Here is a 27283-nt window from a genome sequence, read left to right as displayed (position 1 = left end):
GATCCAGAAAAAAAGTCATGAATTATCTAACCAAAAATGTGAATAATATATATTTGAATGCAATCTTTGTGCTAACACTTTAAAAAACAGACTTAACAACACCATCATCTAAAACGTTTCTGGAAATAAAAGCAAAAAAAAATCAGAAAGAAAAAAATGATAAATTAGGCTACATGAACTTCAACCTTCTGAATATCAAAATCACTATAAATAAAATTAATATCTTTATTTATACAATCAATATATTGTTACTGAACACCATGTGTGAGGCCCTATCGTGCCTCAGGGTCTAGTAGTAAACAAAACGGACAAAAATCCCAGCCTTCATGAAACTTTAAAGATTGACCTTACGTATCTTTAAAATACAAAAAGCCCTTAAAAACTACAATGGAATTGTGTATTTTGTTTTGTTCTGTTTTGTGGTCTGTCCTAAATCTCTTCCTTCTGCAAACTTCTCTACTTAGCATGATTCTATGAGGGTATTAATCACAGGATGGGCCAATCAAAAATACCCCGTTATCATATACACTGTGGTTGGCGCTGCAATCGGCATGTACCTAGGTTAGGTCAGTGTTATCCAGGGGCAGTGAATATAGGTTCTGAGAATGACCATCATCTCTTTTCTTTCTGAAAGAGCAACCTAGAAAATTCCAGAAATCTTTTCTATAACTGCAAAAAATTGTGACCAACAATGAATCCAATGACAAACCTGTGAACAAGAATGAAGACAAAAAGGGGGGCGCCTGGGTGGCGCAGTCGGTTAAGCGTCCGACTTCAGCCAGGTCACGATCTCGCGGTCCGTGAGTTCGAGCCCCACGTCGGGCTCTGGGCTGATGGCTCAGAGCCTGGAGCCTGTTTCCGATTCTGTGTCTCCCTCTCTCTCTGCCCCTCCCCCGTTCATGCTCTGTCTCTCTCTGTCCCCAAAATAAATAAACGTTGAAAAAAAAAAATTTAAAAAAAAAAAAAAAAAAAAAAAAAGAATGAAGACAAAAAGGAAAGCAGGACAAAAAAGATGAAGGAAAAGGGAAATGGAGGGAAAGGGAGAGAGATCCCTAACACATTATTTAAGATAGTAAATATAGATCTACCCTCAGTTCAATCAACTTAATTCATTCAACTTAATAATTATTATTAATTAATTATTCAACCGAATAATTAAACCAACCTTTAAATTCCTCTTCTGGTTTAGCTAACTCAACTGCCTTTTTTTCCCCGCTACAACTGAAAGAGTACTAAACAGTACAGACTCAAGAGGGGAAAGAAAAAAACAGATGATCAATGAGCAAAAAAAAAAAAATGAGTATTCAAATGACACAAAAAATATAAATACATAGCTTTAAACATATTTTTAAAAGTTTAATTCTACCAGAAATAAAAAGGAATACAAATTAAAACACCAATTATACAACATTTTTATATTGGTGACGATGTAGGAAAACAAGCACTCCAATACACTTCTGGTGGTAGTATAAAACCAGCCCTCCTGGGGGCGCCTGGGTGACTCAGTCGGTTAAGACTCTAGGTTTCAGCTCGGGTCATGATCTCACAGTTGATGAGCTCGAGCCCCACGTTGGGCTCTGCGCTGACAGTGCAGAGCCTGCCTGGGATTCTCTCTTTCCCTCTCTCTGCCCGTTCCCCACTTGTACATGTTCTCTCTCTCTCTCTCTCTCTCTCTCTCTCTCACACACACACACACACACATACACTATAAATAAATAAAATTAAACAAAAAAATCCTTTCTGGAAGTCAGTTTGGTAGTATCCATCAAAAGATAAGTATTTAAAAATACTCAGAACCAAAATCAATAGTATAAGGAGATTTTTTTCCCCTAAATTACTTCAAAGCTCAGTCAAATCCCAATCAAACTCAACTTAGGGGGGCGCCTGGTTGCTCAGTCAGATGAGCGTCCGGCTTCAGCTCAGATCATGATCCCACGGTTTGTGAATTCAAGCCCGGCATCGGGCTCTGTGCTGACAACTCAGAGCCTGGAGCCTGTTATTGATTCTGTGTCTCCCTCTGTCTCTGCTCCTCCCCTGCTCGTGTTCGTTCTCTCTCTCTCTCTCTCTCTCTCTCAAAAATAAATAAACATTAAAAAAAATCAACTTAGGAATAACTTGACAACATGATCCTAAAGTCAATCTCTTGGTAAAAAAAATAATAAAAAATAAACAAATGCCTATCAACAGGAAACTGGTTAAGTGAATTGTGAAATGTTCATATAATAAAATATTATACCCAGTAAAATGAATGAGGTAAATCTATATGTTCTGATATGGCATGATATCTAAGACCCATGATTAATTAGAAAAAAATAAAGCACTTAACATTTGAGTAAAACAAAACACCCACACTTTTAAAAATTCTGCTGAGCAGTTAACTTCTTTTTAAAAAATGTCAAAAATGTTCTAAAACAAGATAAGTAGCAAGTAATAGAGATGGGGGGGCAAAGACAGGAAGAAGAGAAACTACATAATACAAATATATTATGAAATTAGAGAAATTATATTTGAGTGGTACTGAATTTTTTAAAAAATCAACTAAACCAATTAAGCAGATCTGAGTATATATGAGTGTATATGAAAAAAAACAGCAATTGCTAAAGACAAATGCTCAACCCTTTGCAAAAAATAAAACTAGATCTCTACCATCACATTTCACACCAAAATTATTTCCAGATGAATCCAAGGTGCTAACAAATATGAAAGACCCAGCAGATAATATGTGTGAACATTTGTATCACCTTGGAGCAAGAAAAGCTTGGCAATGTGTACCAAGAAAATGAAAACATTTGAGAGACTATGTGAGAGTAACTGGTTCCAGACTTGCCATCCCAATGTAAACAACTAGAAAACAGGATGAAATACATGAAACTAATGTTTTCAGACACTGGAAAATAACAGTACAAGACTGATCCATGACGGAAGGAAAAAACAAGATGAGTCCTAGATCACTTCAGCTTTTGGCTTGGAGGCACCCTCCAGACTGCTGAACAGAATGGAGGAATCCAAGCAAAACGCCCACGACTGGCTGAGATGGGTTAAGAGAGATCAGAATTAGGAGTCCCACAGAGGTGAAATTTGCAAGGCAAAGTGCCAGGGAAAAGGAAGCTATGAAAGAGCTCCAGAAATCAACATGAGGGTATTCTTGAGTCTTTGGCTGAATACTAGCTGCTCATGTGTAGGGTGATCCTCTACGATGTGAGGCAAAGAATGGCCACCAGGGAACTGTAAGATGAACAATTTCCAGAGATACTGAACTCATACGACTTGAATGAATGTCCAAAGAATTATGCTGAGAAAGAAAAAAAAAAAAAAAAAAAAAAAAGGCCAAACTCATGAGGTTACATACTATGCCATTTATGTAACATTTTTGAAATGTCAGAATCTTAGGAATGGAGAACAGATTCGTGGTTTACAGGACTTAGAAACAATGGGTGACTAGGTATGGTTATAAAATTATGAGCAATACAAGGGACTCTTGCGGTGACAGAATGTGTAGTCCCTTGACTGTGGTGGTGGATACATGAACCACCAGGCGATAAATTATATAGAACTAAATACACACATACATAAATGAGTACAAGTAAAACAAGAAATTTGAATGAGATCAGTGAATTGTATCAATGTCATTCTGTTTGTGATATTTATACTGTATGTAGTCTTTGTAAAATGTTACCTTTGGGGAGAAATGAGTAACATGTACACAGATACCTCCATTATTACTTCTTACTAGTATATGTGAATCTATTAATTATCTTAATAAAAATTTCAATTAAAAACACCTTCAAATAAATTGAGCTGGCATGTAAGTAACTTAACCCCTGCCAAAATAAAATTTAACATATAAAAACCATGTAATCATCACACTTGAAAAAAACTCAACACGCGTTTATGATCAAATCTCTCAGCAAACTAGGAAAAGCAGCATACTTTCAAACACATAAAGGACAAATACAAAAGAAACCTACAATGAAAAGATGCTCGATATCACTAATCATTTGAGAAATGCACGATGAGATACCACTTCACACTCATTGGGGTGACTATTATTTTTTGAAGAAGAAAATAACAGGGCGCCTTAGTGACTCAGTTTGTGAGATTGAGCCCCGCATCCAGCTCCGCCCTGAGCATGGAGCCTGCTTAAGATTCTCTCTCTACCTCTCCATCTGTCCCTCCCCCACTCATGCTTGCATTCTCTCATAAATAAATAAATAAATAGATAGATAGATAGATAGATAAATAAATAAATAAATAAATAAATAAATAAATAAATAAATAAAATTTATATGGAAATGCAAAAGCCATAGAATAGCCAAAACAATCTTGAAAAAGACAAAGTTGGAAGACTCTCACACTATACCACAGGGATGTACCAGCAAGATCCAGGTTGTAGGAAATCCTACCAGACAAATCGGTTTATATATGTATGTATGTAACATTATACATGCATTACATATGTTGCATATATATGAACAGCCTGAATTTTGCTGATGCGTTTCTGTGGTATGATGTGAGACACACACACACTCACACACACACACACACAGACTAAAGACTTAACAATAGCACATTGAAAACAGAAACGTTTATGATATAATTAGAAATCTGAGTAACTGAATACTTAATGAAATTTAAAATGTTAATATGAAAATGGTATGGCTTATATATACTTAATTCTACTTATTTTGTGTTTGTTCTCTTATTAATTTCTACCAATATCTATTTTTTTCTCTACTTCTAACAGAGACTAGTAAATATACCCAATTAATTATTAATATTTGACTTTCCTCAGCACCAAAGAGTGTTTAGGGAGAATATGAAGAAAATGTTAAGTTCATGACACTAACAAAAAAAGGAAAGAAACGGTAGCAAAGATCTTTCTAAAATGTAAAATTCTTTACATGTGTCTATGATAAGCACCATTAGATTTAGTATGGGTGGGCAAGAGCCTGTGTGTGGTAGAATTTCAGAGATGTTAAAAGATGTCTCTGCCCAGGGGGCACCTGGGTGTCTCAGTCGGTTGAGTGTCTGGCTTCGGCTCAGGTCATGATCTCGCAGTTGACGAGTTCGAGCCCCACGTCGGGCTCTGTGCTGATGGCTCTGAGCCTGGAGCCTGCCTCAGATTCTGTGTGTGTGTCTCTCTCTCCGCCCCTCCCCCGCTCATGCTCTCTCTGTCTCAAAAATAAATGAACATTAAAAAAAAAAAAAAAAAAAGATTTGTCTGCCCAAAATCGCCAACTGGCCAACTGAATCACTACAGTTCTATTTCATATACTAAGTCTCAGTGAAATTCTAACTCTCAGAAGACTCTCTTTAAATGCAAATGTTCTGGAACAGTAACCCATTAATCCAATAAAACCCATTAAAAACTTAAAAAGTAGTGGTGCCTGGTGGCTTAGTCAGTTAAGTGTCTCACCTCGGCTCAGGTCATGATCTTGCAGTTCATGGGTTCAAGCCCCACGTCGAGCTCTGTGCTGACAGCTGGAGCCCGCTTCGGATTCTGTGTCTCCCTCTCTCTGCCCCTCTCCCACTTGTGCTGTGTGTGTGTGTGTGTGTGTGTGTGTGTGTCTCTAAAATAAATATTTAAAAATTTTAACAAAAAACTTAAAAAGTAGTTTAGAATAGTTTAGATTAAAAACAGCTTAGAAATAGTTCAGAAGTTTAGCTAGAAGGCTAGAAGATCCTGGAATAATATGAGTCCAACCAGGTAAGTTTAACTAGTAGAGGAGAAAGCTGTGTCTCATGGAAGATCCAGCATGAGAAATCCTAATGCCCAAAGAGATGAAACAGCAGAAACAAACCCTAGAATGCCAACAGCTCAGAGCCTGAACCCTGATTCAGATTCTGTGTCTCCCTCTCTCTCTGTTCCTCCCCTACTTGCACTGTCTCTCTGTCTCTCAAAAATAAAGATTTAAAAGAATTTTTTTAAAAACTGCCTCTACAACCAGAATTATTTTTTCATAGAATAGAATAGAAAATATCAAAATGTACGGTAAGGGTAAGTTTCTTTCATGAAACTATTTTTCAGGGTGTGTGTGTGTACATATGTGTGCACACACACACACTCACATGCACGTCAGAATATAAAAATATTTTTTTACTGTAGGTTATGTTCAAAAAACGTTTGTAGAGCCATCACAAGAGTCCGTAAGCTTCGGGTGAGCAAATACTGTGTCTGCTTTTATTGACCACCACCATCTGCAGAAACAACACGGTGCCTGGCACACAGCAGACACTTGTCAAGTGAATGCAAGAATGAGGACAGATGTTGAAAAAATGTGGGGAAGAAACCAACAATAAATTTTATCTACCTCACAATTTTGCTTTGGTCTCTGCAGTATCCTAAATAAAACCTTGTATTTTTCTCAAGAGAAGATTCTTATAAAACCTAAAACCCTTTTAAGTTCTAACTTTCAAGCCTATATAGTTATGAAGCCAAAAAGGACTACTCAAGCGCTAGCCCCCCTTCCCCATGGTGCCCTTTTCACAGCCAATCTTCCTGCTAAAGGAGCGGGGGCTGGTGTCCTCCATCACTGCCCCAAGCCCAGAGTTTTGCTTCCCAACTCCTAATCCTAAAACCAGCCTGTCTTTTGACTGGTGAAATTATCAATGTGAAGCAGGTGAGGCTAAACCAGGAGGCAGCAGAAAAGGGACTGATAAACAAAAACCTCCTTTGATTCTCTCCAAATGTATCAGGGAAATCAACAACCCGCCATCACCACAGCAGTCTGCTAGCCAGAGCTGAAACCCAAGAAAGCCAACTGCAGGGTAAGAATGAAGCCACAAAACACTACTGGGCGTCAGTTAAGCATCCAACTTCGGCTCAGGTCATGATCTCGCGTTCGTGAGTTTAAGCCCCACATCCAGCTCTGTGCTGACAGCTCAGAGCCTGGAGCTTGCTTCCAAATCTGTGACTCCCTCTCTCTCTGCCCCTCTACCAGTCATACTCTGTCTCTCAAAAAATAAATAAATTTAACATTAATAAAACATTTATATAAATATAACATTTAACATATTTATAAAAAATTTTATTAAAAAAAAAAAACACTCCTATTGCAGCTTTTGGCTTCTGCAGGAGATGTGCTAATAAGCATTTTATTAGTGAAAATGAATGAAAATTACTGAATCAAATCTACTGGGGCTCCCTGGATTGAGGATCCATCTGAGTCAGTCATCTCCACATGAGTAGAAAGAAGCATGCATGACAGAGCCTAGGGCAAGTGCAGAAATAAGGAAGGGAAGGGGGTGCTATGACACAGACCTCTCTTTGTCATGAGTCTCTCTGAAACTGAACACCTGTTTCCCAAGCTAAAAAAAGGAAAATAGTAACAAAAAAGAGCTTGGGAGAGCATTCTGAGGCTATTCTCCCAGCCAGAGAACGCCCTCAAACTGAGAATTGACCTATCTTTTACTACCTGTTTTTGTAAGTATCCTAAACTAAACTGAGTATAGCCACCAAAATGTTCATCTTCCTTCCTATTTTAGAATTCCTTTCTCTTCCCCTCTCTACGCTATAAAGATGTTCTTAAGCAAAGGTTGCCACACACCCAGCTCTGTGAACATCCCATGTTATCACATCTTCTCCAATTCCTTCAAGCACTCGGACGAATGACGCTTGTTATACCTCCCTTCAATTTGTTAGCATATGGCTGTATTTTCCAAACTAAAATCCAGTAACTTTTATAGGTTTTGGGTTTTTTTTTTAAAAGCCCTTTTGCAGAAGTAGAAACAGTTGTGCTTTACTAACCATCTCCATTTATGGGTAAGTGGTTAAGGTAACAGGAGAAACAAAGATGTTGATTTTAGCAATGACTAAACGTGAAAGTGAAAGTATAGGAAGTAAATGTTCTCCAAAGAGGCAAAGAATAAGAGATGACCACAGAATGAGAACAGTACCCAAAGGTGCAGACACATAAAACTGTGGAATAAATTGCTTTGTAAATAAGCCTTTGGAATAAATTGCTTTCTAAATAAGAAATAAGCATATGCTATTCTTAAAAATACCAATTAGCCAATGAACTAAGAAAAAGAATAGCTTGGGGGTGCCTGGCTGGCTTGGTCAGAAGAGCGTACAACTCTTGATCTTGGGGCTGTGAGTTTAAGCCCCATGGTGAGTGTAGAGATTACTTTAAAATGTAAAAAAAAAAAAAACAAAAAACAAAAACAAAATAGAATAGCTTGAACTTCTTTGACATTTTCCAAATCTGTAAGCTCCAAGAACTTGATGAATCTTAAAGGACAATCTCTTATCATCCACTTGTTTATGAACTCACCGATTCTTTTATTTAAACTTGCTAAATCTCTAAGTGTAGAGCAGGTATTTACAGGCATTCATAAACAAATGGGAAGAGGGAGGACCCAGAAAAGAACAGTTGGATCTTTAAGGCACCATAACTACTTATTCAACTCCTAATACTTTTCTGGTCCTAAAATTCTTATTAAGATAAAAACTTTTGCTACCATTTTCTCATAGCACAAATTTGTTATGGCTGTAGGGGAGCCTGAGGCTTATCAGTTGAGGAGCAAACCGATTTTGCTGTATGTAAATGTGCATTTTGAGTAAGCCAATAAAAGAAATGATTGATAAGCATTAAGACCAAATAAAATAAGAGCCACCTTTATGACATCAATAGATGTGGGTAAACAGGGAAAGGTTTAGGACCAGGAGAAAAGAACTTGTTTGAAGGAAACAGAAGCCAAACAACAGACAATTTCACCGAGAACAAAGTCAGAAAAGAAGCAGACATTCATTGATTAGTTAAATCTAGAAGGTAAGCGATAGCTCATAAGGTTTCCATGAAAAGGTAAGTCTTTGTGCCCAGTATGTGGATGTGGGAGACCAAGGAAACATAACCACTCATCCATTAAGAATAGGGGTGCCTAGGAGCGTCTGGTGGCTCAGTCGGTTAAGCATCCGACTTCAGCTCAGGTCACTTCTCTATGAAAAGTGAAAGTGAAAACTAAGATAGCTCCCACCTCTCCCCTATCCTCTCCTCCTGTTTTACTTTGCCCCATCCTATTCCCTACCTGGTGGCAGACTGAGGGATGGAAATGGAAATATCCCTGGGCTAAACCTGGGAAATTTCCTGTTTGGACCACTCAAAACTTATTTTAGCACACTTACCAACATCTCCATAAACATACAGGCCCCTTGGAGGTTTGCTCCTTGAAAACAGCTGTAAATTAAGAACAAATTATAAATCTCTAACATGCAAATAATTAAATATCACCATATACACAGTGTTCCTAACTATAACATATAGGACTAAAACAGGCTATTATACATAATGAGTACAAAAAAAGTTGATGCAAAAGCTATGAAGCCCAACTTCCATTTTATTTTATTTTATTTTTTTAATTTTTTTTTTCAACGTTTATTTATTTTTTGGGGACAGAGAGAGACAGAGCATGAACGGGGGAGGGGCAGAGAGAGAGGGAGACACAGAATCAGAAACAGGCTCCAGGCTCTGAGCCATCAGCCCAGAGCCTGACGCGGAGCTCGAACTCACAGACCGCGAGATCGTGACCTGGCTGAAGTCGGACGCTTAACCGACTGCGCCACCCAGGCGCCCCTACCAACTTCCATTTTAATGTAGGAGGCAAGAATCACAGCAGCCCAGGGCAAGGGCTGAAGTCACACAAGTGGAGTTTACATCCCTTACGTCATTTAATAACTATGCCCTCTTCCCCAAGTGGGCTCCCCAAACAATGACAGCCTAGCTCATTTCCAGCTAGCAAGAGAGCAGAGGAATTTTTCTGGAGACACTAAATAGTCTACAGAAAAGAAAAAGCCCAAAGGTACTTATGTGTGGATTTTTCCCAAAGAAATACCTGGTCCCTATTAGATCACCTCACAACAGAGCACCACCAAGCAACCACCCTCTTATGATGGAGCCTTCGATCGGCTTGTCAGTATCTGAAAAGATGCTAAAATGAATTGACAGTCAAGAATCAATAGAAACGTGAAAAGAAAAATGCCCAAGATGAAAGCTGGAGACCAGAGCAAGAGTACAGAGAGGATAAAAACTCAGAGGAAACAGAGACTACCTAGACAGCAAAAGGAAACTTCAAAATAAAACTGGAATCAGTATAATTAATATGCTGGGGAAAACGAGAAAAGCTTTTAAAACTGTAAAGCAAGAACAAAATGCAATTTTTAAAAAGGAACATTAAGAATGAAATTTAAAATACGGTAGCAGATCTGCAGCCAATTAAGTAAGTAGGCTGTGCTCTTTCCCTGTGGGGGCTCAGTATGCAATGGCTGCGAATAGTAGCCTCCTTGGTAGTATATGCAGCCTGGTGATTGTATGGGTTGCCCTAAGGGACCTTGGAGACAGCCCTTTCCAGTGGACATTGATGTATGACCTCACCCCATCTCCAATCTAGGCTCCAACGGTAACCAAGCTGCAAAACAAGGAACATGTGATTGAGGCCCCACACAAGGCCAAGTTCAAGTTCTCTGGCTGACAGAAGATGTACATTTCTAGGAAACGGGGATTTACTAAGTTTAATGCGGATGAATTTGAATTCATGGTAGTAGGAAAACAGCTCATCCCAGATGGCTGTGGGGTCAAATACATCCCTAATTATGGCCTCTTGGAAAAAGGGCAGGCTCTGCACTCATGAGAAACTTGGCACTGTACCTTCCCTATTCATGACCACCAATAAACCCTACTGCCTGTCTAAAAAATAAATACATAAATACATAAGTACATAAATACATAAATAAATAAAATATGGTAGCAGAGGGGCACCTGGCTGGCCCAGGCAGTGGAGCATGTGACTCTTAATCTTGGGGTTGTAAATTCAAGCCCCATGTTGGGTGTAAAGATTACTTTTAAAATACAAAGTCTTTAGGGGTGCCTAGGTGACTTAGTTGGTTAAGCCTCTGACTCTTGATTTGGACTCAGGATATGATTTCATGGTTCGTGAGATCGAGTCCTGGATCGGGCTCTGTGCTGACAGCTCCAGAGCCTGCTTGGGATTCTCTATCTCCCTCTTTTGCTCTCCCCCTCCACCACTCTCTCTCTCAAACAAACATTTTTTAAAAAATGAAAATACAATAAACAGCAACAATAATAAATGGAAAATATAAGATTACTGGATTAATTCATCAGGAAGTCCAATGTCTGGCCAAAAAAAAAAAAAAAAAAAAAGGAATTCCAGAAAGGGAAAATAGAGGGAAAAGAGAGGAGGAAGTTATCTAAGGAATAATACCAAGATTTTTCTCAGATTTGAAGGACTTCATTTCTAGATTTGGGAGGAAAGAGTAAGTGCCCAGCAGAGAGAGGGAAATAAAACCAATACCAAGTCATAACCCTGAAATTTTATACACCAGGGATAGAGGAAACATTCTACAAATGTCTGAGGTGGCCATTGGGGAGGGTGACAAAGGAGTAGGGTAACAAGTCACGAACAACAGATAAAGACTTGAGTAAGATTTGAGGGGCAACGATTTCCAATCTAATCTACCCTAAGTATCCATCAAGTATGAAAATGGAAAATTGACATTCCATACATAGAAGGTCTATTTTTTTTTTAACATTTATTTATTTTTGAGAGAGAGAGATAGAGTGTGAGGGGGGAAGTGGCAGAGAAAGAGGGAGACACACAATCTGAAGCAGGCTCCAGGCTCCAAGCTGTCAGCACAGAACCCGACGTAGGGCTCAAACTCACAAACCATCAGATCATGACCTGAGCCCAAGTCAGACACTTAAATGATTGAGCCACCCAGGTGCCCCCATACATAGCGGGTCTTAATAATATCCCCCTAACAGAAATAGGAACTCCTAGACTCCAGGAAAGACAAAGGATCCTGTGAAGGAAGCCCTGGTGAGATAGAGAGTTGCTCCAGAAGCAGAGACACAAGCAGATGAAGAAGGCAATCAAGTCCAGATCAAAATAGGAGGATGGAGGGCTCCAAGGAAGAAACAAAATGCAACTTCTCTTTGCCTGATACTACTGTCAACCCAAATAACCATACTAAATTTTGTTCCACTTAGAAAAGTAACCTTTGAACTCTGCAAATTTCTAGACACCTGTGCAAAAAACCAAGTAAGCAAGAGCAGAGAGAATTCAGGAAGGGTAAAAGCAGAAAGAGGCAAAGGTTATGCCTCTTAGAACAAACCAGAGCAGTCAGGATTTTGGCTGAGAACATACTCAAAGGCTAGATACAATCTAGTACATAATGGCTGTTGTTTTTTAGTCTGTGAGTTCACTCCAACATCTCAGAAACTTCTCTTGCTTTCCTGCCCCTCTCAGCCTTCTCTATAAATCCAGCCCCTGACTCTAGCATGCCCCTTCCCCACCATTTAGGCAAAAGGACGTTCTTTGCTTTGATTGTGCCAGCTGACTGCATTCCCTGTGTTCCTCTGCACATTAACTCTCAATCTATTCTTAAATCTCAGCTGAAAACAGATTCCATTCCTGCCAAAACCTCTTAATTTGTTTTGTTTTAAGATCTCATACGAGCCATTCTTGTACACTGGTTATGCTATTTTCAACTTGCCAGAAAAAAGCATTATGCTCTTAAATAATTTTAGAACAGCTTCAAATTGGAAAGCTTACATAGAACTTCATAATCTCTAAGTATAGTCTATGTATTAGAAATCTTTTGAAGGGCGCCTGGATGGCTCAGTCAGTTAAGCGACAGACTCTTGATTTCGGCTCAGGTCATGATCTCATGGTTTGTGAGACAGAGCCCCCATCTGGCTCTGTGCTGACAGCATGGCGTTTGCTTAGGAGTCTCTTTCCCCACCCCCCTCTCCCTGCCCCTCCCCCATCGACCCTCTCTCTCAAAATAAATTTTAAAAAATCTTTTGAAAGCAATGTTCTGTATTAGGTAACTCCAAGGGTCATAGCAATTCATAATTCTTCATAACACACTTTGCGGGAATAGTCTAGGGTCTCTAGTACTATTCACATGAGATCACCAATATATGCTAAATAAATGAAGTTCGAGGCAAAAACTTAAAGATTGGGAGGAAAAGATGACACAGAGAGAACTCAATGCTGCCAAAAAAACCCAGCATTTGGTCCTATCTTCCGTTTTACCCACTCAAACTCAACATATTTTGGAAAAAAACATTTTGGCAAATGTTATATTACACTATATATTACATACATATTTTTAAATTATATAATATGTATTACATATACATATTATAATTATAACATGTTAGATACCATCTACCTAAACAAAATATACTCCAAGTATTTTCACTTTTCACTTTTTCAATTTTCTCCTAATATACTTTCAGTCATCCAAAAATTACTGAAATTATTTCAAGGGATTTAAAAATCTATACTTTTTTAAAGGTTTTTTTAAATTTGTATTCATGTTGACAGACAGAGAGCATGTGCACAGGGGAGGGGCAGAGAGAGAGGGAGGGGGAGAATCCCAAGCAGGCTCCTTACCGCCAGCACAAAGCCCAACGTGGGGCTTGAACCCATGAACCGGGAGATCATGACCTCAGCCCAAAGCAAAAGTCGGATGTTCAACCAACTAAGCCACCCAGGCACCCCTAAAAATCTATAGTTCGGGGCACCTGGATGGTTCAGTCAGTAGAGCGTGTGACTCTTGATCTTGGAGTTGTAAGTTTGAGCCCCAAGTAGAGATAGGGTGTAGAGATTACTTAAAATCTTAAAAAAAAATAAAAATAAAAATATAAAAATCTGTATTTTAAGGGGAAAATCAGAATCAAATGGTGAACAGTAAGACTATTTAGAAGACTATAAAATGGGTCCTAAAGAAGTTTTAAAATTCCTTATTTATAGTAGTGAATTCACAGAAAGTAAGGTTCACAATTTTGTTCAAAATGACTTAGACAGAAACCCACATCATTTACATGCTCCTAATTTACATTTTCTCACAATTTACCCTATTTTTCAGTTCCATTAAATTTCCTTTATGATGCTTTAATTTTTTTAAGTTTATTTTGAGACCACAGCATGAGTAGGGGAGGAGTGGGGGGGGGGGGGGTAAGGGGGGGGGGGTTGCAGAGACAGAAAGAGAAAGACAGAATCCCAAGCAGTGTCCATGCTCTCAGCACAGACTCTGAAGTGGGGCTCCAACCCACGAACCTTCAGATCATGACCCGACCTCAGACTCTTAACCGACCTAGCCACCCAAGCACCCCTATAGTGTTTTAATTTCTATCATTTGTTCTTAGGTCTCAAAAAACTCCACCCTGCTATCATTCTTAGGTGCTGATATTCTCCATTTGCTCCCCTCCCCCAACCATCTCCTTCCTCCAGCTCTGCACCCCAGGAGGCTAACCTTGCTGGCTGGCTGCTAGCTGGCGTTAGCCCCTGTGACATACTACTTCAGGAGATGGAAGAGAGGGAGAAAAGAAAAATCAGACCATTCCTTCCTGTTTCCTCCTGGCTTCATTGCTATGTCTCTGGCAGAGCTGCATCCCTTCAGGACCATCAATCAGGCCCTCATGCCACAGCTCCACCCCACTCCAGGCTCCTCCTTACGTTCTCCATCTCGTTTGCTGTCTTAGGCCTGATTAAGTCATGACTAAGTCATCTTGATTCAGTCTTTATTTGAAACATCTGCTGTGAACGGTTTCCTGCCAGGACTCTGATACACGCCCTATCCTTTAAATGCATACACTTAACACTAAACAAAGGCCTGAAACTCTGAAGATGAACAAGTTTCATTAGTGACCAGTTGTAAGATTTGCTATGTTACTTGTATCTTCAGAAATTCATAAAGCAGGATGACGACACCTTCTCCACTGGGCTTTTGGTAAATCTCCAATGACACTATATTATAGACTGTGCAGATGGTAAGTTTAAAGATGATGTTGTGGGGAGCGCACCTGGGTGGCTCAGTCGGTTGAGCTCTGACTTCAATTGGGGTCATGATCTCACGGTTCGTGAGTTTGAGCCCCGCACTGCGCTCTCCACTGACAGTGCAGGGCCTGCTTCAGATCCTCTCTCTCCCTCTCTCTCTGCCCCTCCCCTCCCTCCCTCCCTCTCTCTCTCAAAAATAAAATAAACATTAAATTTAAAAAAAAAATAAAAAATAGGGGCACCTGGGTGGCTCAGTTGGTTAAGCATCCGACTTCGGCTCAGGCCATGATCTCATGCTTTGTGGGTTCGAGCCCCACGTCAGGCTCTGTGCTGCCAGCTCAGAGCCTGGAGCCTGCTTCAGAGTCTGTGTTTCCCTCTCCCTCTGTCCCTCCCCTTGCTCATGTTCTGTCTCTGTCTCTCAAAAATAAATAAATGTTAACAAAAAAAATTTTTTTAATTAAAAATAAATAAAGATGATGTTGAAAGATAGTGGTAACCTATTATCTGCCTCTACTAAGCATAAAAGAGCAGAAGAATACTGGAAATGAGCTCCAAAGGGCTGGGTAAAAATGCTGGTTCTGCTACTTACTAGTTTTGTGACCCTGGATAAGACTTATCAACTCAACAGCCTGCTGTTTCCTTATCTACTGAGTACAGGGCAGAGCACAGGGCGTTCCCACTAATTGCAAGGTCCATTCCCTCATGCTCAAGACTGCAAACTTTAAGTTTTACAATGTCTGTTTCCATCAAAGCCTATGCACCAAAAAAAAAAAAAAAAAAAAAAAAGAAACATCGTATCATTTGAGACATCTCTAAGATCTGAACACCAATGTGCACTCAAGCTATTTTATATCTATGTAAACCCTATGTTCAACAAATAAAGAATATATTCAGGAACATGTAGCCCAATTTCAAATATAGTCAATATGCTAAGCCATAAAGGAAACCTCAATAAATTCCAAAGAATCACTTTAGTCCAACCATAATGAAATAAAATTAAAAATAAATGATGGGAGGATAGCTAAAAATAGAAAATCAACCTTCCCATCATGTTCACCCAGCCTTCGGAATATTGCTGAAACAGTCTGAAATCTCTTTAGAGTGCAGCTTCTCGCCAGTCCCTTCATATTGCCAGCAATTCCATTTCTCTGGTTAGTTCACTCTCTGTTTCTGCAGTGCTTCTCTGGAACCTTCTCAGCTCTCTTCAAGCCGAACTACACCTCCCCCATCACTTTCAGCAGATGTCTCCTACTTCTCCTTAGAGAGAAAACAGAAGGCATTGAGGTGGAACTCTTTCAACTTCCTATATGAAATTGCAATCCCACCCATATCGGCACCCATCCTTTCCTCTCTCCCTCCTGTGACAAAGTAAGAGGATTCCTCTTCCTATGCAATGTTCTCTCAATTTCTGGATCTCAGTCCTCACCCCCACCCCCACCACCTTTTCAGGAACCATGACCACCAAATTAAATGTTTCACTTCTCCTGTAATCCTTTTCATCAACATCTTTATAAAAGCCTTCTTGTGAATTCATTTTTACAATCTTTAAGTGTAATGTCTTACAAAGCAAGATATAAACCCAAAAACTATAATGGAAAAGGCAGAAAGACTTAAAGCAGTGAAATTAACCATTTCTGCTTGGGGGGAAAAAATGCTAACAGTAAAAGACAAGGAAAAAATCTTGCAATATTTATTAGAGACAAGAATTTATTTCCTTAGTAAACAGAGTTTTTATAAATCAGTAAGAAAAACAAATACAAATGGCTTAAACATTTGAAAGAGTACTTCTCATTCACAATAAAAGTGGTGTGATTTAATATAACAATGAAATATTGCCATGACAAAAATCTAGAAGTCTGAGAGAATACGGTGTTGTCAAAGATGTAGGGAGACAGGCAGGCTCATAAACTGGTAAGAATATGAACTGCTATAATTTTTTTTTTTTTCATAGCACAGTGAATTTTAATGTACTCCCATTTGGGGAGGTCACACTGCACACTTTTGGAGACACCCCATAGATGTCCAGCTTTCCATTTCTGGGCATTTATCCAAAGGAAATGAAAACACTAACTCAGAGAGATATCTGCACCTCCATGTTCACTGTGGCACTATTTACATGTGCCAAGACATGACAACAACCTAAGGGTATATGAATCGATGAACAGATAAAGAAAATGTGGTGTATATTTACAATGGGATATTAGGCATAATAAAAGAAGGAAATCTTGCCATTTGTGACAACATGAATGGACACTGAGGGCATCAAGCTAAGTGAAATAAATCAAGCAGAAAAAGACATGTACTGGGGTGCCTGGCTGGCCCAGTTGGAGGAGCATGCAAGTCTTGATCCTGGGATTGTGAGTTTGAGCCCCACGTTGGGTTTAGAGATTCCTTAAAATAAATAAACTTAAGGGCGCCTGGGTGGCTCAGTCAGTTGAGTATCCAACTTCGGCTCGGGTTGTGATCTTGCAGTTCATGAGTTCAAGCCCATCGTTGGGCTTGCTGCTTTCAGTGCATAGCCTGCTTCTGATCTTCTGTCCCCCTCTTCCTCTGTCCCTCCCCTGCTCACACACTATCTCTCAAAAAATAAAGAAAACATTAAAAATATGTAAAAATAAACAAACTTCAAAAAAATAAAAGAAAAAGATATATACTGAATGATACCACTTATCTGTGGAATCTAAAAAACAAAACAAAACAAAAAATCTCACAGAACTCTCTAGTCACAGAGCATTCTTAAGTTTAGGAGACCTGCTGTAATAACTTAAATCAAAAGGGAGGATTAGGAAAAGCAGGTGTTAAAAGAGTGTCATTAAAATTTTTCAAAACAATACAGCTAAACTGCCAACTGTCCAATGAAAAATGTGCTGATAGCACCAATGTTTGGGGTCTTGCTTGTGATGTACTCCGAACTGCTAAATTCAGTAGAAATTTATGTTTTGAAGTTTATATACAGTATATAAAAGCCCATTCACACCCATAGAATCTTTTGAACATGGGGCTTACATTGTAAGAAGTAAATATCCAATCATTATTCTACCAAAATTTTATGAGACATAATCAAATTCAAAGTGTGAATCCAAACACACACAGAGTTAAAAGGATATTTAGGGGACAACTGAAGAAATTTTAACATGGGCTTCATATTTAGGGTTACCAGAGAAAATACACGATGGCCAGTTAAATATGAGTTTCAGATTAACATCAAATTTTTTTTAGTATATATTATGTCCCAAATATTACAAGAGACATACATACACTAAAGAAGTATTATTTATCTGAAATTTACATTTAACCAGATATCCTGTATTTTTATTTGCTAAATCAGGCAACCCTATTTTAAATAATACTATTATACCAGGGTTAAATTTCTTGGGTATGATACTGGTAATATAGTTATTCAGGAGAATATCCTTGTTAGGAAATACATAATGATGTTTTTAAGGGTCAAGGGTTATTATGTTGCATCTTTCAGGTAATTAAAGAAAAAAGAAAAAGAAAAAAACATAATTTAGAGAGAAAAAAACAAACGTGGCAAATTGTTAACATTCATAGACTTAAGTATTGTTGAAAATTTTTGTAATGGTTACTTATTTTTGAGAGAGAGAGAGAGAGAGAGAGAGAGCACGAGTAGGGTAGGGGCAGAGAGAAGTAGGTACAGAGGATCCAAAGTGGAATAGAGGATCTGAGCAGGCTCTGTGCTGACAGCAGAGAGCCCGATGTGGGGCTCAAACCCGTGAACAGAACTGTGAGATCATGATCTGAGCCCAAATTGGATGCTTAACCAACTGAGACACCCAGGTGCTCCAAAATTTTTCAAAATAAAAAGTTGGGGAAAAAATGTGGTGACTAATAACTAAATTGCTTTTACTCCCCGCCCCCCCCCCTTTGGTGAAATGCTTTTACTTTTGAATTCAGTCTAAAATTATTCCAAAAGTATCTGCATATTTACATTTTAGACAACTGCTTTCAAAACTGTTACCAAAACTATTCCTTTAACTGCGGCAAAGTAAACATTTGTTATCCTCATTCCGAATATTTTGATTTAATCATTTTAACTTATGTTTTGTTCCTTATGTTAAAAATTCTAGCATTAAAAAGTAATCCGAGGTGATTTTCACCAAAGTTATAAATTGAAATAGCATGTCCTCCACCTTTCCGGGTTACTCCCCACCTGCTACTCCAGCATAATTTCCATTAGGACAATTAGATAATAAGGGTGGTGCTTTAAAATAAAAAGGGTTGTTTTCAATTTGTTTAAAATGCAGGAATACTACTTTTCCTGTTTCTCCCCACTCCCCTCATCATTCCATTATTATCTCCAAAAATGATAGAATCAGAGACAATGATTCCAGCTGGAATGCTGGGCATAATTACATCTTTTAAAAACTAGCATTATATCATTCTCAACATAGACCACTTTCTGATAAAAGTAGATCACTTCAGGTTTCTAAGGAGATCTTTAAAAACTAAAAGAATGAACTATATGTTAGCACCCATAAAGCCTCTTTAAATGAAAATCTTTTTTAAAATGCCTTCAGTTGAATTGCAGAAGAACCCTCCTAACCTAAAGTACACCAATTTGTTCAGTTTACTCCTATAATTAAGCCTATTTATGTACCTAAATAGCAAGTATGTATGGGGGGGGGTGAAGGGGGGGGTGAGCTTAAACCTCTAGAACAACTAGGATAAGAAATGGCTCCATTTTTTATTATAACATAGTTTGAGGATGCAAATGACTTTTTAGTGCCTCATGCATTCAAGCAACAAGCATTTTTAAGTGCCCACATGTGCCACTGGGAAACAAATGATGGCAGGTAATTTCTTCAGCAAATCTACACTGTCTGCTCACTCCTAACTGGTACTCTGATTCTGACTGGCTTAGACAAAGCTATACTAGGTGTGATCTATTCCGGTCCACTACTAGTTCAGAGAGATATCCAAGACACAAGCATAATTCTCAAACCAATCTGGAATTCATTAAAAAAAAAAAATGTGAAAAATATCCCTTGGTCTGAATATCCCTGGTTGAAGTTCTGAATTTGAAGAATTAAAGTGACCTTCCAGGCTTCTCCTGGATTATCAAAAACTGATGCTAAGGAGGGAATGAGAATACAAACACATCCAAAGAGACACATATGGATATAGAAACTCACAGAGACACCAACACTCACACAGACACATGGATAGACTGATAGCCTATCATTCAGAATTATCAGAGAATTGACAATCAGAGAATTGTCTTCTGAATCTTCAATGATGGCTTTGCCATTCATTTTTCATTTATTCTGCAAACAAGGATTAAGGACTGAGCACCTACTTTGTGCCAGGCAGTGAGCTAGGCTCTGCAGACCCAGAAGATTCAGAAAACAAAGTATTTACTAAAGGAATATGTGGTCACCAGGTGGGCAATATGAGAGGTGCTAAACAAAAGAAGATGAGATGTAGCATTGGCAGACTCCAAGACAAGAGAAGGTCCTAGTCTTGCCCAAGGTGCTTCAAATAGTTTGTCACAGCTGGTGCTTTAACGGCAGAGAATTAAAACAGATGAGGCTGGCTAGAAGCAGGGACCAGGTTCTCAAGGACCCTGTAGAACACACTAATGTGTCTGTACTTTTTCCCAAGGGCATCAAGAACCCTTAAATGGGAGAATGGTATAATCAGATTATGTGTTAGAAATATTGTTCTTGAATGACTAAAGAAGATGTGGTATACAATGGAATATTACTCAGCAATCAAAAAGAATGAAATCTTGCCATTTGCAACAATGCGGATGGAACTAGAGTGTATTATGCTAAGCAAAATTAGTCAAAGAAAGACATCATATGATTTCACTTATATGTAGAATTTAAGAAACAAAAAGGTGAACATAGGGGAAGGGAAGTAAAAAAATATAAAAACAGAGAGGGAGACAAACCATAAGAGACTCTTAAATACACAGAACAAACTGAGGGTTGCTGGTTGGGTGTTTATTGAGGGGATGGGCTAACTGGGCAATGGCCATTAAAGAGGACACTTGTTGGGATGAGCACTGAGTGTTATATGTAAGTGATGAATCACTAAATTCTATTCTTGAAAACATTATTACACTATATGTTAACTAACTTGGATTTAAATTTTAAAAAGAAAAAGAAAAGAAAAGAAAAAGCAAGAAAACACTTGTCTCATTATTTCCCCAGTACTTGAAATGGGCACATTACTTGAAAAAGACAAAACATTACCAAACATAAGATAAGATTAAATCAATATTAAATGAACACATAACTACAGGAGTACGTGGGTGGCTCAGTCAGTTAAGCGTCTGACTTCGGCTCAGGTCATGATCTTGCGGTTCATGGGTTTGAGCCCCTCATCGGGCTCTGCGCTGACAGCTCAGAGCCTGGAGTCTGCTTCAGATTCTGTGCCTCCCTCTCTCTCTGCCCCGCCCCCATTTGCGCTCTCTCTCTCTCTCTCTCTCTCTCTCTCTCTCTCTCTCAAAAATAAACATTAAAAAAAATAAATAAATAAAAATGAATACCTAACTACATATATAGAACTCAGAAACATCTGGCACTCATGAAAAAGATTTAAGCCAAGACAATTCAGCTTATGGAACTTCAGAAAGAGAAAAAATTTCCATTGCTAAAAAGTCTATAATACTTTCTAGGCCTTTCTGAGCTATGTGCTAATAGTTCCCCTTCTTTAGTCTATTTGTAAGAAGCAAATGATGAAACAGTAGAGTCTAAAATTACATCATCAAGTTGTAATTTCCCCAAAATTATTTTTAAATTGTATTTTTAAAGTTTTTTCTAATGTTTATTTATTTTTGAGAGACAGAGACAGAGCATGAGCGGGGGAGGGGTAGAGAGAGAGGAAGACCCAGAATCTGAAGCAGACTCCAGGCTCTCAGCTGTCAACACAGAGCCCAACACAGGGCTCCAACCCACGAATTGTGAAATCATGACCTGAGCCAAAGTCGGATGCTCAACCGACCAAGCCACCCAGGTGCCCCTAAAAATGATTTTAAGAAACCTGTTGAAATATCTAACAATTACACTTAAAATATTTTTACTATAGAATATAATAAATAGGCTAAATTTGATAAAATATTGAATAGCTAGTTACCTACCACCCAACTTTTTCAAATCTTTATATTTTAACATATTTATCCCAAAATTTAAGTAATAAAATATTAGACACAACTGAAGCCTCCCTTTGTATCCTATTTCCTCTGAGAAAAAAAATCCCCATGTTATGCAACATTCCATTTTAGAAATACATTCTGATTTATTTATCCAGTTTTGTGGCATCTGCTAGTTATCCCCACAAGACAGACTCTTCATCCATTTTTCTACTGAGGTGTTTTTTCTTGTTTTTGATAGTTCTTTATGCAATCTAGATAACAATCCACAATCAATTATTTTTAATGCAAGTATTTTCTCCCAGTCTGTGTTCTGCCTTTTCACCTTTTCTACGTCACTTTTTCTCAGCTATAAGTTTTAAATTTTAGTATAGTCAAATGTATCCACATTTATCTTCATAATTTAGGTTTTCCTATCTTTTATAGGAAATTTTTACTATTCCCAGGTTCATAAAGATATTCCTTTATATTTTCTTCAAGAAGTTTAAGACATTAATTCTATGTAATTTATGTTTATGTTTAAAGAAAAAGATACCTAATTTTATTTTACTTTTCACATAATCAATTTTCTCAGCCTCTCGTCCATATTTATTGACTAGACCATCTTTTTCCCCACTGATTTTCAGTGCCAAGTCAATAGCACATCAAGTTTTCATTGAAGTTCTGAACTTTCTATTTTGTTCTATTTGTCTGTCTAATGGAACACTGAATGGTTCTGTTGACTAGAGGCAGGTATATATAAAGAGAGGTAATGGGAAATCAGACTGAAAAGCTAGACTAAGTACAGTTTAAGTAGAATTGTGAATATAATGAGTGGTCTCCCACCAGCCATCAAATCTGCTCAGGTATCACTCATTTAGAGCAGGAGTCAGCAAGTTATGACCTGTGGGCTAAACTCAGCCTGACGCCTGTTTTTGTAAATAAGTATTTGTTAAAGTACATTTATTTATGTATTTCTGTGGCTGCTTTGACTACAGCAGAGCCAAGTAATTGGGAGAGAGGTCATACAGTTCCCAAAGCCTAAAATATTTGCCAAATAAGTAAATAAATAAATAATTGCCAACCTGTGATCTAGAGATCTGACTATAATCTCAGCATAGATTCCACAGTACTGATTCCTCTTTATGGCCTATGTAATTTTGCTTCCATAACCAAAGTAGTCAGCTTTGGTTGATAAAGACAGAAAGCATTCCAATCATCAACATTATGAAGTAGGGCTATATCCTTTCCTTTAAATTCATTCAAAGGAACTTATTAAAGATATTCTCATCTATGTTGATGGCATAATTTCACCTTAGAAAATAAAACTGAATGCACTGGTTAATTATTCTGTAGATGGAAACAGGCCTATTACACTCTGTTTCTCAAATTTCAGATTTTAAATGAGTCTGGGATATGTTAGTTCTCAAAAAACAATATGGTCTGACTCCTGATCTTACTTCTTACAGACAATACCAACATTGGGTTAGGACATAATTTTGCTACAGCTTTCAGAAAATTTGATACAAGAAACATTCATTCAAAAATTATTCCTGGGGCACCTGGGTGGCTCAATCGGTTGAGCATCTGACTTCGGCTCAGGTCATGATCTTGCAGTTCGTGGGTTCAAGCCCCACACTGGGTTCTGTGCTGACAGCTGGGAGCCTAGAGCCTGCTTTGGATTCTGTGTCTCCCTCTCTCTCTCCACCACTTGTACCCTGTCTCTCTCTCTCAAAAATAAATAAAAATGTTACATATTTTTTAAAAAGTAAAAAAATAAAAATATTCCTGGTCTTCAATAAAGCTGTATATAGCTACAGATGTTGCCCATTTTGTATTCAAGGTTGTTTATGGTTTTCTAATAAATGAAGGGATCAGAGAAAATTTAACCAAATCATGCTGTTCAACCCATTTTACCTATAGGAAATGCTGGTTCTAAGAAGAATGGAGAGAATAAGTATTCACTCCCTTAGGTGGAAGAGAGAAGGGAAGAACTGAGGAAAAGCAGCAAATAGCCTAGTCTTGGATTCAGACAAGTAGGGCTCCCACATCCCCTACGAGGAAAGGCTACAGCCCAGCATTCCAGGTATCCTGCTCATAGCCTCCAGGTACCAGAAGCCAGAACAAGAAAAGCATCAAGACCTGAGATTAGCTGGCTTTCAAGGCAGGACAGGTCTTTTCTACGCAATCTATGCATTGTTCTTAGGAGGGTAAGAACAAGTATCCAAATAAAAGATGATAGGATGTAAGACGAAGTTGAAATAATTTCTCATTAGGGAAAAGCTGAAAATTATTTTGTAGAGAGCAGGAGGAAAAGGAAAGGAATACCGTGCCTTCCACTCCTATTCCCAGGTCTCTTAGGCTATGATGTCGCCTCCCAAGAGATGAAAAAACCTGGCTGCCTGTATACCCCTGATTAATGGAAACAGAGATGTTCACAGTAGCTCCACACTCTATTTAATTCTCTCCCTCCCTGACTCTAGAAATGCTTGATTTGGCTGTGTAAAAGTAATTCTAATTATAGTGATTTACATGAACTACTTACCATTTATGCCTAATTACCTCACAGCACAATAACAATTATGCATACATTAAATGTGTCAGATTAACCTGGTTGTAAGTTTTATTTGGTAACAAAGGTAAAGTGTTCATAAATGCTCATTTTTCATAGTTTGTTGCTTCTATATAATGGTCATCTGCTCATAACTTTTTCAAATTTTTAATACAGAAAACATTGTTATACAGGTACATCAAAGCAGCCTAATACACTGCCACCAGTTTTTTTTCTCATCAATAATTCAGATGCATTTAATATTATAGTTTAGCTTTACAGCAAGTTTCTTAGGAGTACAATGAAAAAAAAAGTCCACTATAATGAACGTTTAAATATCTGCATTAAAAACAAATGCCCAGGGGCACTTGGATGGCTCAGATGGTAGAACATGTGAGTCCTGATCTCGGGGTTGTGAGTTCCAGCCCCATGATGAGTGTAGAGCTTACATTAAAAACAAAAACCAAATACTCATATAGCCAAGTGAAAAAAGTCACACAGAGAAAGACAAATGCTGTATTTTCCCACTTATATGTAGAATTCTAAAAAACCCAAATTTGTAAAATGGTGGTTACCAGGGGCTGGGGCCTGGGGGAAATGGCAAAATACTGGTCCAAGAGTACAAACCACCAGCTATAGGATAAGTTCTGGGGATCTAATGTACAGCATGGTGACTAAAATTAATAATACTGTATTATATACCCAAAATTAGTTAAGACAGTAGATCTTAAATGGTTTATCACAAAAATAAAATGGTAATTATGTGAGGGGATGGTGATATTAACTAATTTCATTGTGGTAATCTTTTGTAATACATGAGTATCAAATCATCACATTGTACCCCTTGAACTTTCCTAAGCTAAATGTCAAAAATTTCTCAATAAGCTTAGAAGAAAAATAAAATCATAAATCCTACTTTCCAAAATCAACAAGTTTATAATTAAAGTTCTCCTTTCACTAAAAAAACCTAGTAGCCCAAATTTTCCTTCTTCTTGGCATATCAGTGCTTATTTTTAGAAGAAATAGGTCTCCAACTATGTGGTCAATTAATCTTCAACAAAGAAGGAATCCAATGGAAAAAAGACAGTCTCTTCAACAAATAATGCTAGGAAATTTGCACAGCAGCATGCAAAAGAATGAAACTGGACCGCTTTCTTACACTATACACAATAAATTCAAAATGGATTCAAGACCTAAATGTAAGACAGGGAACCATTAAAATTCTAAAGGAGGACACAGGCAGTAACCTCTTTGACATCAGCTGTGGCAACTTCTTACTAGATATGTCTCCTAAGGCAAGGGAAACAAAGGCAAAAATAACTATTGGTACTTCATCAAAATAAAAAGCATCTGCACAGCAAAAGAAACAATCAACAAAACTAAAGGCAACATACAGAATGAGAGAAGATAGTTGCTAATGGCATATCCAATAAAGGGTTAGTTTCCAAAGTACATAAAGAACTTCTACAATTCAACCCCCAAAAAACAAATAATCCAGTTAAGAAATGGACAGACAACACGAATAGACATTTGTCCATAAAAGACATATAGATGGCTAACATACACATGAAAAGATCACTCATCATCAGGAAAATACAAATCAAACCACAACAATACCACCTTACACCTGTCAGAATAGCTAAAATTAACAATAAAAGAAACAACAGGTGTCATAAGATGCTGAGAAAGGGGAACCCTCCTACACTGCTGGTGGAATGCAAACTGGTGCGACCACTCTGGAAAATTGTATGGAGGTTCCTCAAAAAGTTAAAAATAGAACTACTCTATGACTCAGCAATTGCACTACTAAGTATTTACCCAAAGGATACAAAAACACTGATTCAAAGGGATACAGGCACCCGGATGAGCCCAAATGTCCCTCAACTGATGAATGGATAAAGAAGATGCGATATGTATATACACAATAGGACATTACTCAGCCATAAAAAAAGAATAAAATCTTGCCATTTGCAATGACCTGGATGGAGCCAGAGTGTATTACGCTAAACGAAAAAAGTCAGTCAGAGAAAGACATACTGTCTGTAAAAACTGGACCTTGGGCTGATGTTACTCCTCAATGAGGATCCAAAGCCCCAGAGGGAACCAGCCAGACTGCCCTTGCCCAGAAAGGTGAGGAATTTCCTCTCTTGCCCTTCGGAGGGATCCTACCTTCCCTCTCCTTCCTCTCTTCGGGTCTTTGGTGGTGTAACCCTAGTACTCCTCAGACACCTGAAGGTCTTGGCCAGGGCAGCTCCCTGGTGTGGTCTGAAGGTGAAGAACCCCGTCTCCTCTATTCAATAAACTTCTAGCTCTTTAAAAAAAACAAAAAACAAAAAAAAACTAAAGCTTTTATATATGTTTTATTCAAATTATGTTAGATGTTGGGGTCTTTTTCAATGTTAAAGATTCGGCAAGCTTAAGGAACTACAGAACAAATACCATCACAAAGAGATGTTGATTTGTCTACAAAAGACTATTCACGGATGCATTAGGATTTAACAAATATAAGATTTCAGTAGATGTGTTTAAAACTACCGAGATGTCTAATCTCTTACTTCTATAAGATTACAACTATACCTTAAAACCAAGGATCCTATATACTAAATATTACATTTACTTATTGCTAAATAGCTATCAATTTACTAGGCAGACGCATCACTTCCAATTCAGAAATCAAAAGACAAAATGTGGGAGAATACCCCTAAAAAGAGCCAAACAACAATTTTAAAGGAAAAAAAAAAAAAAACCATGTTGCATTGGCAACCAGATACTTTAATGATTAAAGGACACTTTTCACTGGATGTGAGTTCACCACTCACAGTAAGTTGAGC

At 38.0% G+C, this 27283-nt stretch overlaps 1 protein-coding gene and 1 non-coding gene across 3 annotated transcripts in view; one reads left to right on the top strand and one right to left on the bottom strand.

Annotated features, from left to right (window-relative positions):
* AFG1L (AFG1 like ATPase) overlaps nucleotides 1-27283 on the bottom strand; it is a 197409-nt gene that overhangs the window by 133889 nt on the left and 36237 nt on the right. For both annotated transcript variants that reach the window (XM_045499208.1, XM_045499207.1), the window contains exon 4: nucleotides 9125-9176. In XM_045499208.1, the coding sequence (XP_045355164.1) occupies nucleotides 9125-9176 (52 nt within the window). The remainder of the gene's footprint in view (nucleotides 1-9124; nucleotides 9177-27283) is intronic.
* LOC123610057 lies at nucleotides 10202-10339 on the top strand. Its single transcript, XR_006718083.1, has one exon. It is a non-coding gene; the product is annotated as a small nucleolar RNA SNORA70 (small nucleolar RNA).

Source organism: Leopardus geoffroyi, chromosome B2 (assembly GCF_018350155.1).
Source record: "Leopardus geoffroyi isolate Oge1 chromosome B2, O.geoffroyi_Oge1_pat1.0, whole genome shotgun sequence".
NCBI classification, from domain to species: Eukaryota; Metazoa; Chordata; class Mammalia; order Carnivora; family Felidae; genus Leopardus; species Leopardus geoffroyi.
Note: the sequence above shows the minus strand (reverse complement) of the source record. Positions and strands in the feature narration are given on the sequence as shown.